The 18,985-nt window shown below is 41.3% G+C and overlaps 1 protein-coding gene across 2 annotated transcripts in view; it reads left to right on the forward strand.

The window, feature by feature from the left end:
• Positions 1-18,985, forward strand: part of brsk2a (BR serine/threonine kinase 2a) — a 241,652-nt gene that overhangs the window by 221,404 nt on the left and 1,263 nt on the right. The window contains exons 15-20 of one of the 2 annotated variants that reach the window (XM_036575780.1): positions 1,935-2,142; positions 4,290-4,338; positions 8,903-9,026; positions 9,669-9,849; positions 12,075-12,164; positions 18,773-18,984. In XM_036575780.1, the coding sequence (XP_036431673.1) occupies positions 1,935-2,142; positions 4,290-4,338; positions 8,903-9,026; positions 9,669-9,849; positions 12,075-12,164; positions 18,773-18,984 (864 nt within the window). Of the gene's footprint in view, positions 1-1,934; positions 2,143-4,289; positions 4,339-8,902; positions 9,027-9,668; positions 9,850-12,074; positions 12,165-18,772; position 18,985 lie in introns of those variants that run through there. The other variant, XM_036575781.1, reaches the window with a different exon arrangement.

The raw sequence follows: 18,985 nt of genomic DNA on the forward strand, positions 1-18,985 counted from the left end.
CTTTACAGACATGTAAATGTGCAGACTAAGAAAGTTAATGACCTGGCAGATTTGGCCAGGGCTAAAATCACAGAGATACTTTGCTACTAACTGCATTACCTCACCTCCACATGTAGATCTAATTACAACCAAATAGTGTGTTAGTAGACGTTTATACCACTGACTTGAAAAAAATGGAGGTTGTTAAACAGAAAGCAGTCATTTGGATAAAGTCCCTGTTCAACACTGTAGTATTGTGTTTCTGTCTGAAATGTGATTACAGTTGTTGAGGACCATTTAAGCATTATCACAGTCATAAGGCATAAAGCACAAAGACTGAGAAAACAGACTCAGAGTGTGGGTATATATGTGTGCAGCACTGTTCTCATTCCATAGAGATATGCTCCTTTAAGACCCCCTCTGTTCTGTCCTGAACCCAGTGGAAATCCAGCTCAGGGAAGGCCGTGTAAAATCCAGCTTCCACTCTGATTAGCCCAGGAGCTCGTGGCTAAACTTTTCTGGCTGACTCGTTTCAGAACACTCGCAGATTACAGCAGCCTTGGCTGAAAGCTCTGCGTGACACAGAAACCAAGGCTGATTTGAAAGAGAAATTGATTTTGGAAATCCACTTTAAATGCTCTACTCCTTGTGTCTTCGGATACAGACGAAGGTGACAGCAAAGTCTCTGTGTGGGGAAACTGCATATGCAGTATTTCAGTACATCCTAACTTTTCTCTCCTTTCTAACAGCAGAGATGACTAAGAGGCTCCTCGTTACTCAGATGAGCTGGTTTACGCATTTTGTTCTTGTCAAGTTAAAAATAGAGAAATGTTGGTGTCAAAAGTTCATTGTTTTGCTCGCTTGAGTGAACTCCTGAACCGAATCGCTTTTACACCATGGCAGTTCACCATTAGAGTATTTTCAGTTCCAGAGCCAGACACCAGACTCTAGGGATTACATAACTTCTGAAGGGCTCCGATGAGGATGCAAATGTGACATTGTTCTCAGTGGAAGGACACACACGTTTCAGCACGAGACTCACTGTGTACTCTGCTTCACTCTTGCTTGACCCATGGCCTGTCCACAGCTTTTTACCTTCATGATAATGACCAGCACTTTTGACCTTCTTTTCGCCATCTGCTGCTTCGTTTTGAATGCCTTTAAGCCTAATCGTTTCTGTTCTTTCACTTTGCTCCATGAATGTTGATGTTCTGCTGATGCTCCTGTCTCTACCTGTCTTGGCTAACTGCATGTTTTGTTTTCTTTCTTTTCTATCTGCATCACTGTGGCTTTATGTTTTCTGATCTGCTTGTGGTTGCGCCGATGTCTGCACCTTGACCTTGTGTCCACACCTTGACCTTGTTCTTGTGTTGCTTTGTGGCCGTTAAATCTTCTCCTCCTGCCGTTCCTTTGTGCATGTATATGTGCTGCTGTGCTCTGGTCAATGCCTTCTCCTCCCGCCCATATAGCCCGCCCGAAAGTTCTGTGTACCCCCCCAGACGTCTGAATTTTCCTTATCGCCCAACACTAGTCCCACTGATTCCCCTGAGCAGCCCCACGCAAACCAAACTGAGGCTCACACACCAACACCCAACTCCCTATCGCCAAATTCAGCGTCCGAGTCGCTCCTGGGTACGTGCCCAAAGACTCAGACCCTTCCAGCCAAACCTAAAGTCTCTGATAAGCCCCTACACGCCACTAGATCTAACCCGTTACCAGAAACTGAGCCCCAGCCCATTTCGGCGGCACGTTCAGAGCCCTCCACCCCATCCCAGCCGCAGCCGCCCACTATCCCCGGGAGCCCCCTGGTGCGCCGTGCGACTCCCACTACCACTGCGCCAACTCAACTCTCAGTGCCCTTCTCACCTGTCATGCCTCTTGCCCCCATCCGCCTACACCACTTCCATCCTGTACCCGGCTCTGATCACAGCACCAAATCTATCCCCACCATACAGGTGACCCCCCACCCCTCCCCCAGGGGCAGTCCTCTCCCCACCCCCAAAGGGACGCCCGTCCACACGCCCAAGGAGAGCCCAGCAGGCACCCCGACCCCAACGCCCCCTCCCAGCCCCTCCATCGGGGGCATGCCCTGGAGGACACGCCTCAACTCCATCAAAAACAGCTTCTTGGGCTCGCCGCGCTTCCACCGCAGGAAACTGCAAGGTATGCCAAGTCTAGCATCGAGCTCAATGACAATTAGTTCAATACAAGATCAACCTTATTTATATTAAGTATTTTAGGCCATGAGGCTACTGTAGCTAGTAATGGAAGTGTGCAAACTCCATTGCTTAATCATCTCTTGCCTCAAATTCTATCTTAAGTTCTTAAGCAGTCTCAAACGTATGTGGTTTCTGATACTGTACGACATTCCAGAGGTGAGTAAAGTACTCTAAACCCGTACTCAAGTAAAAATAAAAGGTATTCCAACAAACAGTTTGAGTAGAAGGACAAAAACTTCCCATTCCATTCAGCATCTACAGTGCTGTGAAAAAAAGTATTTTCCCCCCTTTCCCATTTTCTTCTTTTTTGCATATTTATTATACTTGAATGTTTCAGATCATCAAACTACTTTTAATATTAGACAGAGATAACCCAACTAAATACAAAATGCTGTTTTTAAATGATGATTTTATTTATTGGAGGAAAAATGCTGTTCAGCCCTACCTGGCCCTATGTGAAAAAGTAATTGCTCCCTGACTATTGGGTTCATCCTCAGTAGCCACACCCAGGCATGATTACTGTCAGATCTGTTGAATCTAAAACTCACAATTGAACATGTCTGGCAATGTGAAGCAGGCTAGAAGGTCTCAAAAAGCAGCACACAATGAGATTCAAATACAGATGCGAAACAGGGTCATTGAAATCTACTAGTCTGGAAAGGGTTACAAAGCCATTGCTAAGGCTGTGGGACTCCATCGAACCACACTGAGAGCCATTAACCACAAATAAGCAAACTTGGAACAGTGGTAAACCTTCCCAGGAGTGGCCGGCCTACCAAAATTTTACCAAGAGCGCATCGACAACTCATCCAACAGGTCACAAAAGGACCTAAATGAACATCTAAAGAACGGCAGGTCTCAACTGTCTCAGTTAAGGTCAATGTACATGATTCCACAATAAGAAAGACACTGGGCAAATATGGCATGCTTGCAAGGTGCAAACCACTGCTGACCAAAAAGAACACAAAGGCTTGTCTCGCAAAAAAAACATCAACATGACTCCCAAGACCTTTGGGATAATATTCTGTGGACTGATGAGTCAAAGGTGGGACTTTTTGGAAGACATGGGCCCCATTACATATGGCATAAAGCTAACACAGCATTCCACCATAAGAACATTATACCAAGTCAAACATGGTGGTGGTAGTGTGATGGTCTGGGGCTGCTTTGCTTCTGCAGGACCTGGACGACTTGTCATAATTGATGGAACCATGAATTCTACTCTCTGTCGGAAAATCCTAAAGGAGAATGTCGGCTCATCAATTTGTGACTTAAAGCTCAAGCGCAGTTGGGTTACGCAGCAGGACAATGAATCGAAAAACACAAGTCCATCTCTGAATGGCTCAAAAGAACCAAAATGAAGGTTTTGGAGTGACCGAGTCTCAAAAACCATAAACAGGTAGTTCATGCTCGAAAACCCACCAATGTAGCTGAATTAAAACAATTCTGCAAAGAAGAGTAGGCCGAAATTCCTCCACAGCAATGTAAAAGACTCATCACAAGTTATCACAAGTGTTTGATTGCAGTTGTTGCTGCCAAGGGTGGCACAACCAGTTACACAAATGCACTGACAGACATAAAATCACTGCTTACTGTATTAAAATTGTGTTAGTGTTTTTCTGAGCAAATAAACGTGTACTGACCAAATAAATACATTTTAAATAGATTTCTTTTAAGTGCCTAAAACTTTTGCATATTACTGTGTCAGTAGAAATCATAGTATTATCATTTGAAAATTAAATCTGTCAAAATTATGCTTGAGTACATGTAAATGAGTAAATGGAGTTGCTAACTGGTAGAATACGCTTCCATTACTTATTAGCTACATTAGCTACATAGCTCAACTAAACAAGCAGGAACAAAGCATGTCTTGACTGATGTACATTTGGCGTAAGGGGACAATTGTGTAAATTTGATTTGTCACCAAACTATTCCTTGAAGGGTCTGTTGTGCTAGACCATTTCATTTCACATAGCTGGAGCCTACGAGCAAGAAAATTAAAGAGTTTTGTAAAAAAAATTAGTATGATGATCCTGATTATATAAGAGCACAACTGCTCAGACTGTGATGTTATTGCCTCATTTTGAACAGTTCCGACCCAAGAGGAGATGTCCAGCCTCACACCAGAGTCTTCCCCAGAGTGAGTATCTGTGACTGATTACACACACAGAAGTGCACATACATGTTTTTTTCATTACTTGTGAGGACTGATTTCCATTGACTTACATTGATTTTTGTATTGCTGTAGCAAAGTAATAATATACCTACACCAAAATCTAACACTAACTTTAATCTCAGTATCTAAAAGGCAATGTTTCTGCTTTTTTAGTTTTTCAAAGAAAGTTTGAATTTGTGGTGAAAACAGCAAGGTGATCACAAAGTCATCACTTGTACAAATTTTATCTCATGTTGTCCTACCATTGTGAGGACTTTGGGTCCTTACAACTTTAGCAACACAAGTATTCATTCACACACGCTGTGTATACTGAGACATTTTGATTTCTGTTTATTAAAAAAATCCTACGGGATGCTGGTTTGGTTGGTGTGCTAAGAAATGAATGCAATCTTGTTGTAGTTAGAATTGGGAATGTTTATGTTTAGGAGGGCAGGGGTGCAAGGGGTAAAAAAGGGCAACATAAATGTTAATTAAACTTAATTTAATTGAAAAAGTTGACACTCTTTATCAAGATTCAGAGGAAACCAGACGTAGTGTTAAGTTTTCCCAAGGCAGCCAAAAACACTACTGAAATTTGAACCCCATTCTGAACACTATCTACTAGACTAATGATACCAGCTGTGATATGTAATAGCTATAGGCCTTGGAGTGTAAACTCTATTTAAGAGCATCCCAAAGCTTGATGTAATCCCTAACACTTAGTTTAGTAAGTTTAAGAGTGATGGAGCTTGTGAAGCTCGAGCCAACCTATGAGTTGAGTTCCATGGTTGAGACTGAGCCTCGCCTCTCTGAAATAGATCCTGAAGAATGGACATGTAAAACATAGTTATACACATCAACCAAGAGGGCAGTTGTATAATCAGAGGGCAAAAGAGCAAAAGCTCAATCCTCACCCCCATCCCTGCTTTTAAGCCAGTGCAGCACGTTCCATATATCAGTTTCACTTACCTATAATATCCAAAGCTCTCTTATTTTGGCAAGATCATTTTTAGCATTTCATCAGCAATTAGTTAAACTTTCATCTTGGTCGACGTCGGTGTTCCATCAAAACCCTGGTAAGCAGAGAACGTTCACACATTGCTGTGTGTTGGAATCTGCTGTCCATCAATGCATTGTTCTCATTGAAGCCAAAGTTTTTTCACAGGTAGCAAAATTTCATTGTGAACATGACCTTAGATACACCCATGCATACGCATCAACAGTACTGTGCTGCGCAAAAATCAGAGACCACCCTTTGTTTATTTAATTTCCAGTCAAAACAGCCATTAAGTACAATGTACTTGTTTGAGAAATTTCTGAGGACATTACATATAACAGATGATAACTGATAACTAATAAACAATGTTGATAACCACAATGCAAGACCGCTAAAACTGTAACCATCAGATAAAGAAGCTGAAAAGAAGAGAAAATCAAGTAGATAAAAAAGAAAAAAAAATAGCAAACACAAAAACTGCTGGTGTTCTCAGAACAGTGGACTGACCACCCCAAAGTGAACGTGAATGTGTTTGGAATTACTTCAGTCGTGAGAAGCAGAAAATGCAGCAAACATCTAAGACTGAACTTTGGAGGTATGGAAAAATATCCCTGCAGATTTCTTTAAAAAACTGAAGGTAAATCTGCAGAACAGAATGGAATAAAGGCACACTAGTGGTCACACTAAAATACAGAAAAAGACATGATATTGTACTTGTGTTGGAGGCTTTTGTATTATTTTCTTTTATATTAATACCTTTTCAGCTTTCATCGTCATGCTGAAAAATGAGTAACTTGTACTTCATGCCTGTTTGCCTAGAAATAAATGAAGGGTGGCCTCTGACTTTGGCACAGCTCTGTATATATTACTGTGAATTGAAGAATCAGGGATAAGAGACGTGTTGCAGTCCACTCTTCATGGATACAGTGAAAATATGGTGCAAAAACCAGCATAAAAAAGCACTCAGTCTCCAGACATGGATTTTGTAAAAGAGGAATTGCTCATCTTGAGCAGTAATCATTCTCTGATGAAAAAAGCCTCTGTGCACTTAAACCTGATTCTCACAGCTTCACACCTCTCATAAACGTGCTTAAATATCATTGCGAGCAATGTCTGGCACCGCCAAGCCTTTTAGTTTTCTGCTCTCTCTCTCTGCTTTCTCTGCTCTCTCTGCTCTCTGTCTCTCTCTTTATTGGAAGCTCGATCGTGTCCGCCTCCCACCATGACTCTCCTTACCACACACGCTGCACACAAGGCAACAGTCAAAAAGTTTTCTCTCACGCTGAGCAGTGCAGTCTCCGGCAGGACTACACTCTTTTCTTTCCTTTCTTGTCTCCTGTAATGCATCAGGCTTTCACTGTCCCAGCTGGATAGAACTGTATCTCCTCTGCCTCCTCTGCTCTCTGCCTCTGTCTCTGAAATGCTTTCTTCTGCATGCTATTGACTGTGTTTAAGAAGGACTAGCCTAATGCCTTTTCTTACACATTCAAACTACTGTAAGTTATTCAGACTGTAAGGTCAGTAAAGAAAGTGTTAGATTGTAGCTTATTTAACTGGTATAGTTCTATCAGCAGCTAATGCTCAGTTAAATCTGTAAAGAATTTGTGACACAGTTCCAACACCAACTCTTCTTCTTTACATTCACACATCTGATGTGATAAATGCTTTTTTTAATTGTAGTCACCTCTGATGAGACTAGTCTACTCTATACCCCCTTAACATAGGAACATACAGTACTGTGCAAAAGTTTTAGGCACCTGAGAAACTTAGAATTAAAAACTGCGGTGGCTTTATGTAAGTCAGGGTGTTCGTTTAATCATGTTTGGGCCTTCTCTCTTCGTCCCAGACCATTATTAGTTGTAGTTATTATCCAGTATCTGGTTTGGCTAATCAGTACTTCATTATATTAAATCATGTGTGCTGGTGATGAAATTCATTGAAGCCACGTGATCGCTCGGGATGTCCAGAAATCTGGAACCAAACTTTGCTCTTCAGACTAGCTCACAAGTAAAAACAAGTAAAAACCCACTTATTGCCAAAACACATGGTTTTAAACAGTGTGCTTTGGTGCTTAAAACTTTTATACAACACTGTATGCTTTTGATTATGTGCTGGATTCTGATTTGATTATGACTGTGCAGAGCAAAGATACATTCATCCAGTCACAAATTATGTAACCAGTGCACTACAGTACTTTGCTTTGTGTCCTACAGTGACGGATAAAACTCAGGAAAGTATAAACTACTGTTTGTTTTCTGAATTGTTGGAAAAAATCAAACTAAATAAAATGTGCGAAAGTAATGGCACATTTTGTATTTTATGTTTGTTTTTTTTTTTTAATTTGCAGATTGCATATTGCATATTTGTATATTTTTGCTGTCCAAAGAAAAACAAGTATCTCCAAAATTAACTTTACAGGAGAGGGCAAAAACACTCTTTACTTTCAATGTAAGTCAATTTAGAGAAATTTTATTCCAAGCAAATTTGGAGCATTTCTACTGTCCAATTATCATGAAATTTTCACAGAATGTGAAGGGCAGCTGCCATTATATTCGAGCAAATACCTGAAATGTAAAAAAAAAAAAAATATTTATTTTGGTCATAGATCAATTAAGGAGGTTAAAAAGAAGTAGTGTCTATTAGGTTATATAGAGTGGTGGAATACTTTGACTGTTTTGTCTGCCAGCTTTCAGCACTGACCGAGTAGCTTTAAGAAGCCTTGGTCTAGTCTGGTTTCAGATTCTAAGCAGAGCTCAGCCTAGTTAGGGTTGAGAGACCAAGTCGGATTCCCAGACTCTAAAAGCTTTTCGGCTCCTGCTTTTATATAGTTTTATATTTTATATAATACAAGCTTAGTGCAAGCGAATAAAGCTCTGAAGATCATGTTCGTAAAAGGACTTGTGAAAAATGTCAAGTTCACAGACCAATCTTTAACGCTGAGCAGATACTCGCCTGTTTTGTTTACTTGTAAGGTTTCATTTTACATCATAAGTTTGTGGAGGCTGAACACACTGGCACACATCCATTACTCAGTTGCAGGCATCTTTTATTCGATTACTGTCTATTATCCATGTGTTGTTGCTTTGATAAGATAAAGGTATGCTGTAATTTCTTCATTAGTGAACTACCTGCTGCACATTAACATACATGGATAGAAACCTAACTAATGTGTTTTCAATGCATCTGCTTTGAAAGTGTTTTTGAATTTATGATAAAGTGCAAAGCTGGGTCTGATGATTAATAACACAAACTGCCATGTTCCAGTCCAGCAAATCAGTTTTCATATCTATTATGTTATTATATTCTGTCATCCATTAATACGACTGATGAAGTTTAAACCGTCACACTTGATTGATGTGCACTTAGATGAAATTACTGAATGTTATATTCTAAATGGTGTTATATTGGCTTGTAGTATGTTTTATTACATTTATTAAGTACAAGACATTAAGATCAGCTGTGGATCCTTTAAAAAGCTCTATAAAACCACCTGTCAAATGTAAGCCTGTGTTTGCATAGTACATTATAACATCATTTGTCTTCTGCTTTCAGACTTGCCAAAAAGTCATGGTTTGGTAACTTTATCAACCTGGAGAAAGAGGAGCAGATCTTCGTGGTGATTAAGGACAAGCCTCTGAGCTCCATTAAAGCCGACATAGTGCAAGCCTTTCTGTCGGTATGCAAACCCTTCGCCATGTTTCTGCTCTCATTCTGTCCCTGCTATTTGAATCACTCTTCTGAATATCTGAGCGCACTGCTGTATTTTCCTGGCTAGTGCTATCAGATCGAGGGCCTGGTCCATCACAGCAAACATGTTGATAGACTCAGTGTTTCAACGTTTTGCCAACATACTTGTGATTTATGTCACAATTCAGTAAAATGCTAGGCCATGGCGCTTTCAATTTTTCCCCCCAAGCGAGGCATTCATTGGAGGTCAATAGAAAATGAACCAAGAGCAGTGATCATTAGCATATAGATGCTGTTGCAGTGAAAGGCTCTTAGTGCGGAGGTGGCAGCAAATGTCTGCGTAGCGGCAGTCTGCCTGCGCTTGTGAAAGACACTTTTCATGGCCTACTGCAGGCTTTCTTCATTGTCTAGTGTGTGGAAAGTTTGTCAATAGAAAGCCTAACTTTTCAGGTTGATGCAATGTCTTTCGGTTTAGGCTGATGTACGTGTAATCTATGAGGTATTTGTATTTTTAAAGGTCTCTTCTCTTCTCTTCTCTTCTCTTCTCTTCTCTTCTCTTCTCTTCTCTTCTCTTCTCTTCTCTTCTCTTCTCTTCTCTTCTCTTCTCTTCTCTTCTCTTCTCTTCTCTTAGATTCCAAGTCTCAGTCACAGTGTGATTTCTCAGACGAGTTTTCGGGCGGAGTATAAGTCCACAGCGGGCCCCACTGTCTTCCAGAAGCCTGTGAAGTTCCAGGTGGACATCACCTACACAGAGAGCAGCACAGCCACCAAGGAGAATGGCATCTACTCCGTCACCTTCACCCTGCTCTCAGGTAACCATAGCAACTTCCACAAACATCACTACCCTGAGCCATCACTAACCTTATTCAATCACCAATGCTATGCCTGTGAATAGCAGGGTGCGTCGCTCTCTGAGAAGCTGAACACCTTTTTCACCCTCCGTAGGAGTGCCTTTACTAAACGCCCTGTCCCAGGGTGCCCGCACCTTTTTAAACTGAAAAAGAGAAGGTAGCACTTTCTTTAAAGTGCAGATCATTCATAGCATGCTGTGTTAGACATGACGTCTCTACAGGAAGCCCTACTGGAAGCGCTCCCCCTTTTTCCCCTCCCAGAGAGAGAGAGAGAGAGAGAGAGAAAGAGAGAGAGAGAAAGAGAGAGAGAAAGAGAGAGAGAGAAAGAGAGAGAGAGACATCTACAGAGATCTACAGAGAAATAGGACACTGACACACTGAGTGAGTGGCTGAGTGACTGGCTGAGTGAGTGAGTGACTGACTGACTGACTGACTGAGTGAATGACGGAAATTGAGTGACTGAGTGAGCGACAGAAATTGACTGAGTGACAGAAATTGACTGAGTGAGTGACAGAAATTGAGCGAGTGATTGATAGAAATTCAGCGATTGAGTGACTAAGAAATTGAGTAAGTGAGAGAGAAATTGAGTGAGTGACTGAGTGACAGAAATTGAGTGACAGAATTTGAGTGAGTGACTGAGAAATTGAGTGAGTGACTGAAATTGAGTGAGTGACAGAATTTGAGTGAGTGAGTGACTGAAATTGAGTGAGTGAGTGACAGAATTTGTGTGAGTGAGTGAGTGACTGAAATTGAGTGAGTGACAGAATTTGAGTGAGTGAGTGAGTGACTGAAATTGAGTGAGTGACAGAATGAGTGAGTGAGTGACTGAAATTGAGTGAGGGACTGAAATTGAGTGAGTGACAGAATTTGAGTGAGGGACTGAAATTGAGTGAGTGACAGAATTTGAGTGAGTGAGTGACTGAAATTGACTGAGTGAGAAATTGAGTGAGTGACTGAGAAATTGAGTGAGTGAGTGAGTGATAGAAATTGAGTGAGTGAGTGACAAATTGAGTGTGTGACTGAAATTGAGTGAGTGAGTGATGGAATTTGAGTGAGTGACAGAATTTGAGTGAGTGAGTGACTGAAATTGAATGAGGGACTGAAATTGAGTGAGTGACAGAATTTGAGTGACTGAAATTGAGTGAGTGAGTGAGAAAGTGAGTGAGTGAGTGACAGAATTTGAGTGAGTGACTGAGAAAGTGAGTGAATGACAGAAGTTGAGTGAGTGAGTGACTGAATTTGAGTGAGTGAGTGACCTGCAATTATAGGGAGAGAAAGACCTACAGAGATTAGAGCAAGAGGAAGAGACCTACACAGAAAGAGAGTGCAAGAGAATGATAGAGAGAGGAAAAGAGACCTGCAGAGAGAAAGAGAGAGAGGGAGAAAGTGAGGAAGGGGAAGCGAGAGAGAGAGACCCATGGAGATAGTGAAGGAGATATATACCTACAGAAAGAGAGCAAGAGAGAGAGATCCACTGTGACAGTGAAGGAGAGATAGATCTACAGAAAGAGAACGAGGGAGAGGGATGTGCTAGGTACTCTGTAAAAGGCTTTTTACTCTCCACCACGGTGTGATCTAACAGGCAGTGTGCTAATATAAGCTCCACACTCTAATTATCACCGCTGCAAATTACATCAAGTTTCTGTCGCACTCTCACAAGCAATTATAAGCAGAGGAAAAACAAAGGAAGCACCATTAGTCAGACTGTTCTCATAGAAACACATTATTTTACAAGCTAATCGATTATTATTGTTTCTCATTTTAGCCATTATATCAAATATGGCTTTGAGAGACTCTACAGGCAGCGGTTGTGATCTAACCTTATGGACTGTGTAGTCAGGTTCCTGTTTCAGGTAGACAGTAGTGAAAGATCAGGATGCTTTACTGTCTTGCAGCTGCTGCTGTTCTCTGTGCTATGAGGTTGAGCATGGCAGGCCCAGCTGACATCACATTTCTTCACTTCACTGTGTTAACTGTGAGGACCTGCATATGGGTCCACTCTACAATTCTACGCTCTCATAACTACATAATTGATAGTTTCTGGATTGTACACCTTAAGATTAACAACTGGGTAATTAATCTTAATTGTCCGGTTGGTTTAGTAATCTGTATAACATTTAGTGTAAATATAAATAATTGAATAAAAAGCCTGCAGTTTAAGAAATTTAAACCTGATGTGGTTGCAGGTCCAAGCCGGCGCTTTAAGCGAGTGGTGGAGACAATCCAGACACAGTTGTTAAGCACACATGACCAACCAGGGGTCCAGCAGCTGGCTGGTGAGTAAAACCCCCCCACCTTCACGCACCTCTCTCCCCCATCTTCTGCATGCGTGTACCCCCCTCCCCACCCCACTATGCACCACTTCATAGCACGGCAGATCCACACCAGAGCTCCTGATGCCACTCAGAGAGAGGGGGATACCCCCCTCCCCCAACACACTGCCCCGCCCCTCCACTACCATTATTTACCCCAACATGCATTGATCAGACTCTGCATGAAGACGCAGAGCCAGAGAATAGAATTAAACGGGCGCTTACACAGACCCACTGCCGAGTGATCTGATCAGTCTTTCATGGGAGCGTTTTATTCCCATAATCATCAATAAAGGTTAATATAATGGCAGTAATTAAGGAACAATTGCCTCATTTGGTGGGTTTATGAAAAAATAGCTTTTAGAGAGACAAAATGTCCCAAAGTGCTGCCCTTAATGCTCTATTTAGAGGATTGAGATGGAAAAGGAGAAAAGAAAGAGAAGTGTCTTTGTCCCTCTTCTATGCATGTCTTTCCTTCCTACTCACTGCCGCTTGCTGCAAGCCTGCGTTCTGCACACCTCCTTGATAACAGCTCCCCCTACTGAGCCAAAACAGGCCCTACAACAGCAGCTGAGTCCTCATAATTCAATTACCAGTAGTTAGTTTGTTTAAAGGGCCCATATCATACATTTTTGTCCATTCTTGTTTTTTATTATTTCTCTTTTAGCCCACTTATAGCATCTGTGCAGTTTGATGGACCATAATGCAAAATAATTTGCTCCATTTTATACCTCATTCAAAATGCAACCTTCGTTATAACTTCTTTGAGCGGAGCTAAACTGTTGTAGACAGGTATAGAGTACTGTGGAAAAGTCTTAGGCACCTGAAAAAATCATATTTAAAAGGATCATTATGTGGGCAGAAAGTGTAAACATAAATAATATACAAGTATAGTTATCATCCAATACCTGGTTTGACTAATCAATGCTCAGTTGTGCTGGTAATGGAATTTAACAAATCCATATGACGGTGGGTGGATTGAGAAGAAATCTGAACTTTAACAAGCTCACAAGATGCCAGCTTCTCTTTTTGAAAACAAGAAGTGTTTTTTACTTTTTACTGCAGTGATGTTAGTTTGCATTTACGTTAATGTTATGGTGGGTTTACAAGCAAAAGTAGACTTATTTCCTACCTTTTTCCTTATTTGTTTAAAACCATTCCGATAAATGGTTTTAAACAAATTGCTTGGCTTCCTTAGACTTTTCCACAGTGCTGTATGCAAATGTATTTGTTTTTGGTGATTTGACCAAATGTCTACCACTGTGGTAGCCCCATGCTCTGCACAATTTAGCTGCTTTCCAAAAGCTAGACTGCAGCCAAGAAAGGTGTGTCCTTGGTGGCACTGTCCTATGAACTCTCCTTGTTTGTATTACATAATGCAAAATTGGGACGGTGTATTAAGTCTGCTTTGTTACGTTGTTCAAAAGAAGTTAATGTGAAATTTGAATTGAGAAAATATTGTTGATGTGAATGAAGACTGAGCATTCTCTAAAACTGTCAGAAAGCAGTCTGCATTTCTCGACTGTATTTGAAGGATCCTTCTGATTGGGACAGCCTTCAGTGATGTAGTGGTCTATGACTGCAGCCCACCTAGACTGCAGCCTAGCTTCTGAAGTGCAGCTTTTGTTTTCCTTCATCTAGCACACCTGATTTAACTCATTAACTAAGCCCCTCATGTGTTGGCTCATGAGTGTTAGAGCAAAACTCTCTTAGGAAAAATCTTAAAGATGCAGGGGGTCCCCAGGGCTGGGATTGGCAACCGCTGGTAAACCACATGTGGCTCAGAGTTGAATAATCCTTCATAAAATCAAATTAGTGAAAAAAACTAAACAAAACAGTAATCTGAGATGGTGTAAGAGGTTCTGCTGTTGCAGGGGTCTCAGTAGAGCAGTAACAGTGTGACTCAGGTGGTCTGCTGTGATTTCAGGGAGGGGGAAGCACCAGGCTGGAGCGTATACCCATCTCCACTCACTCAATGTGTCACACCTGCTGCACCCCACATCCCTGTCCTTTCTCTCTCTCCACCCCCCTTCTGCTTTTATCTTGCTTTCTTTTTCCTATTCTCTGTTCTTCCTTTGCTCTCTTCCTTCCTCACTCCCTCTCTCTCTGTCAAGCCCTTCCCTGCCTCTACCCCCCCTCGCCTCTTCACTCAGTATGGAGCAGCTCAGAGCCTGTAGAACGCAAGCTCGTATAGATGTGTGTTCAGAGGAGATCCAGAGTGCTGCTCTGCCACACAAACTCGCCTTCTGGGTTTTGACAGTTATTCAAGCAACCAAATAGATACAAAGATGACAGTTGCGTGCAAATATGTGCGCGTGTGTGCGCGTGTGTGTGCGTGTGTGTGCGTGTGTGTGTGTGTGTGTTTACACATGCAAATGAAGTTTTTAAATATCTCCAGAGTTTATATTAGCTTTTAGAAGAGCATTCCAAGAGAATGAGATTCTTCCACTTTAGTTCTTGAAAATTGAGCCCAATGATCCTCAGTCTCATCCAAATGTAAACATCTGTTCGGACTAATGTCATGTGGTGACAACTAATTTGTTCCACTTTTGAATGGTTAAGAGCCAAAATGATCACATAATTAGACCCCTTCAATCATGTGTTTTTATGGTCTATGTAACGCTGTGTACTGAAAAAACTAAACATTTTCATTAAATTATATTTCACATGTGCCATATTCAGTAGGGATGCACAATCAGAGTCAGCCAAGATCAGAATCGGCAGATTTTTTGCTCACAACATAAAATCAGCAGTCAGTCAAATTATTGCTGTAATCGGTCAGCGTGGCTGTAAAGAAATCGGAATCTGCCTTAAGAATTCACGGCCAGTGCAGCCCTGCTGTTCAGTATATTCCTGAAACTGTTGCACATCGATGTGCATTTTGCAAACCATGCGTAAAGAGAAGTATTACCCAGTGGTCTTCTGAGTTCTTGGCACCCTTGATTGTCCCATTTTCATTGAGGTAAGATTTTTCAGTCACTCATCCATTCTCCCTCTCCTGTGAACCCAGAGAACCCGCAGTGCACTGGAAAAACAGCCAAAATCTCAAAGTCAAAGTGTGGTAAGACCTCTGTTATCTCAGAACTTGCACCTCACAGAGCACTTCAAAAAGGAAATTCCATGCTCCATGTTTCAGTATTTTAATTTTTTATGTTAAATTCTTGTTTCTTAAGTAAGATAGGTTACAAAAACCTCTGTCCCATAGACCCCCACAGGACATAGAACTGTATTATGCTTAAAGCTGAAACCAAACAGTTCAGCTGCATCACATCCTTAAGCAAAAGTGTGATTTCTTTCTTTCTTTCTTTATTTGTATGAATTGTTATTTACTGATTAGCTGGACAGCCAATATTCTGTCTGTTCTCACTTCAGTTGTCGGTGTTGCTGTTCCTGAAAAGGTGGGAGCATGATTTAGGGCTGATTCATGATGACAGGACTTTTGTAAATTCCAAATCCAGATCCACCAGAAGGTCACTGTGCACAAGCTGTGATCTACAAATTCAGTGCACCTTTAAGAAATACATTTTTTATGACTCCCCACAGTATTCCAATGAGTGTGTAGCTGCTGCTTCCAGCTGAGCTTTAAGTTTACAGTCTTTCTGCATCAAATCTTACTGTAGGAGACAGTAGAAGTAATAGCATGAGGGGAGAATAGAGTTGCTGCATTAGAGGTCCTAAAAGCAATATAGTCTCTTTTTTATTGCGCCCTTTAGAAGCCTACACGATGTTGTGTTTGATCTTAGTTGGAATTTATAACACTGAAACATTGGAATTTTCCTTTCAATCCACAATGTGTTTCACCTGTATGAAGCACCGCTGGTTTACAGTGCACATCCCTTAAAATCACCCTACAGTTTAAAGCACAATTCTTTCAAATGTTCACAAAGCACACCTTGAAGTACTTACTCATAAACTATTAAAGCACAGGTGTGCATGCTTATAACTCCTGACATGTATTCTTTCACCACATTGTATACAGTATGTAGGTTGTGCATGTAGATGTGGTCCCAAGTCATATAAAGATATTAGGTACCTAATAACAAAAGTTCTGTGACATGAGTTTTTATATTAACTGACTGCATTGCAGCTCTGGTGGGGACTGTCCTTCACTGAATAGACAGATTCAGACTGACAGATTTCAATATTTTAGCTGGTCCAGGACAAAAGGTTAATAACTAATAGCATCCTCTAGAGGACGTCCAGCCCACAACTCTCTGTTATACATGCATACATGCGGCATTTCTCTCACTGCTTCTTCATGGCTGCAGGTTCAGGAGCAGCTGGTGCATGTGTGTGTATGTGTGTGTGTGTGTGTGTGTGTGTGTGTGTGTGTGTGTGTTTGTGTGTGTTTGTGTGAGCTTGGTGGTATGTTTAGTCTTAACCCCGGTGGTACACTATTGGAGCTTTTCTCATTCAGGTATAAATTGCCTCAGGCTGCAGGCTAGTGGTTGGTGGTGCAGGTGAGCTTGCTAGGAAGGATGACTTTATATTCCCCCAGAGTCTCTGGAGGAGGGAAAGAACTCCTAGATAAAGACAATATCCACCTGCTAATGTGCTGAGAGAGAGAAAAATATACTGAGCAGACATTTAGAGAGGAAGCCTTGCTTTACGCACATACTCATATTAAGGTTGTATGAAGAGGTTATGAGGCTGCCTGCAGCTCTGTTAAAGGGATGCTCCAATGTTTTTCAACCCAGTGTTTATCTGGTGCATCTGCACTGTACCATCGATAACCACAATCAATAATTTTGATTTGTTTCTGTGCACTTAGAAAAGAGCAGAAAATGTATTTACTCAAAACATATTTACAGTGGAAGCCATTGGGCAGTTCCTATGTGAAGCACATATTTTTGTAGAACAATTCAGTCACAGTTTTGCAAATTAAGCTGTGGGTCTGTATAATTTGTTATCTCAGAAGGAAGACTAGTTTTCCAGAGGGAAGAATATGCGTTACCAATGAAGTGTTGTGAGTGGATGCATGGAGACCAGAAAACAAAAGTAGCCAGAACCTTTTTACTGTGTTGCTCAAGTGTTCAAAAGTCAGAGAAAACTGAAGATAAGATTATAAAAACAGCTTGGAAAGACATAATTTCATGCGTGTCTCAGCCCAAGACAAGCATTGTTAGAGTGCAAGAGTTGTAGTTTTGTAGTTTAGTCACACATATATAACCTAAGAATAGCTCAACATGTTTACATTGAAGTCTCTGTAGTTACTGAATAATAAGCCTTAGTATGTAATAAGCCTGAGAGTTTAAGATGTTAACATATTGGAAAAAATTAAACATAAAATGTGCTATAACTGTTGCACAGGCCACATTTGATGGGTTATTTTTCCCCCCAATATGTTAAATTCAGCAAATAAACAGTAATTGTGTATTAACATGTTCAGAGGTGTGTTCCTGTAGAGCAGGGGTGTCAAACTCCACCACTCAAAGGGCCATATTAAAAAATCTCAACAATTCTGTGGGGCAGCTGTGTTTCTATTTCATCTTTGCTTAACATTTTGCCATGACTCCAACTAGCCATTGTTTTTTCAAAATGTGCCAAAACTACAACGGCAAAAAATAGGCACTGAACACTCGAATGATTAAAAAATAATTTTTAAATAAAAAGTTGTTTTATATAAAATAATAGACTGCATTAGCTGCAGATAACTGTTAAACCTCTTTAAATGTCCCCAGTGAACAGTAGCTTATTTAACACTGCCCATTCGCTTGAACTATACATCTGGCTTTATCTTTTTTTTTTTTTTTTTCTTTTTGTGGTGCTGTCTCACAGATTGTTGTTGGGGAGGGGGGTGGGAGCATTATATTGCATTGCATGCTAGGAACTGTAGTGTAGCTCATGGAGAAATGGGCTAATATTAATAGAAAATGAAAATAATTTTGTGGGCTGAAGAGGATTATGCCACTTGGCCCACAGGCCTTATGTTTGACACATGGGCTGTAGATGGGCTGTGTGCTTATGTGTGCTAACAATTTTCACTTAGGAAGTTAACACAACATGCAGTTTTACCAGGGGTGCCCACACTTCTGCACACCACTGTATAGTCACATAATTCAAACGTTTATTCACAGAATTCAGCAGCTGCTCGTGAGCATCTATTGTAAGTGTGTTCTGAGTAAACACATTTTCAGTGCTTTTCCAAATACAGAGAACCGCATTGAAATCATTGTTGGTGGTAACTGACTGTGAGCTACTGATGCGGCACACAGTGATCAGATTAAAAATGCTGAAGTATTCCTTTAATATTGTACTCTAAAAAATAAGAGTCCCGGTTTGAGGTGCTCAGAAAGGTAATTGGGTACCAGCCACGGGGAACAGTATGTTCATACTGTTAGTGTGTGAGCAAAAGGCCATCATTTGGCTGCAGAAGTGCCTCTGAGTGCTCTTATTCTCATTCTCTCCGTCTTGCCCTCTCCCCCTCTCCTCTCTTCTCTTTCCCTCGCTCTCTCTGTGGCCACTTCTCCTTGTGTGAACCCCATTATTCATTTGTTTGTTTGTTCTCCCTCTCTCTCCCTCTCTGTTTCTCTCTCTCTTTTTCCTTTTTTTCTCCCCGTCTGTGTACCTAGGCAGCCCCTTGAGTAACTTCTTTGACGTAATTAAACAACTTTTTTCAGACGAGAAGAACGGCCAGGTGCCTCATCCACCTGGCACGCCCAACAGACACCCGTCTAACGCCCGTCGGCACGAGCCCGACACTAGTGACTCTAAGTGCCCAGCGGGCAATGCCAGGGACAGTCCCAGGATGGTGGCCTCTGTTGGAACGCAGGAACAGCCCTAGA

This window comes from Colossoma macropomum, unplaced genomic scaffold (genome assembly GCF_904425465.1).
Source record: "Colossoma macropomum unplaced genomic scaffold, Colossoma_macropomum, whole genome shotgun sequence".
NCBI lineage: Eukaryota > Metazoa > Chordata > Actinopteri > Characiformes > Serrasalmidae > Colossoma > Colossoma macropomum.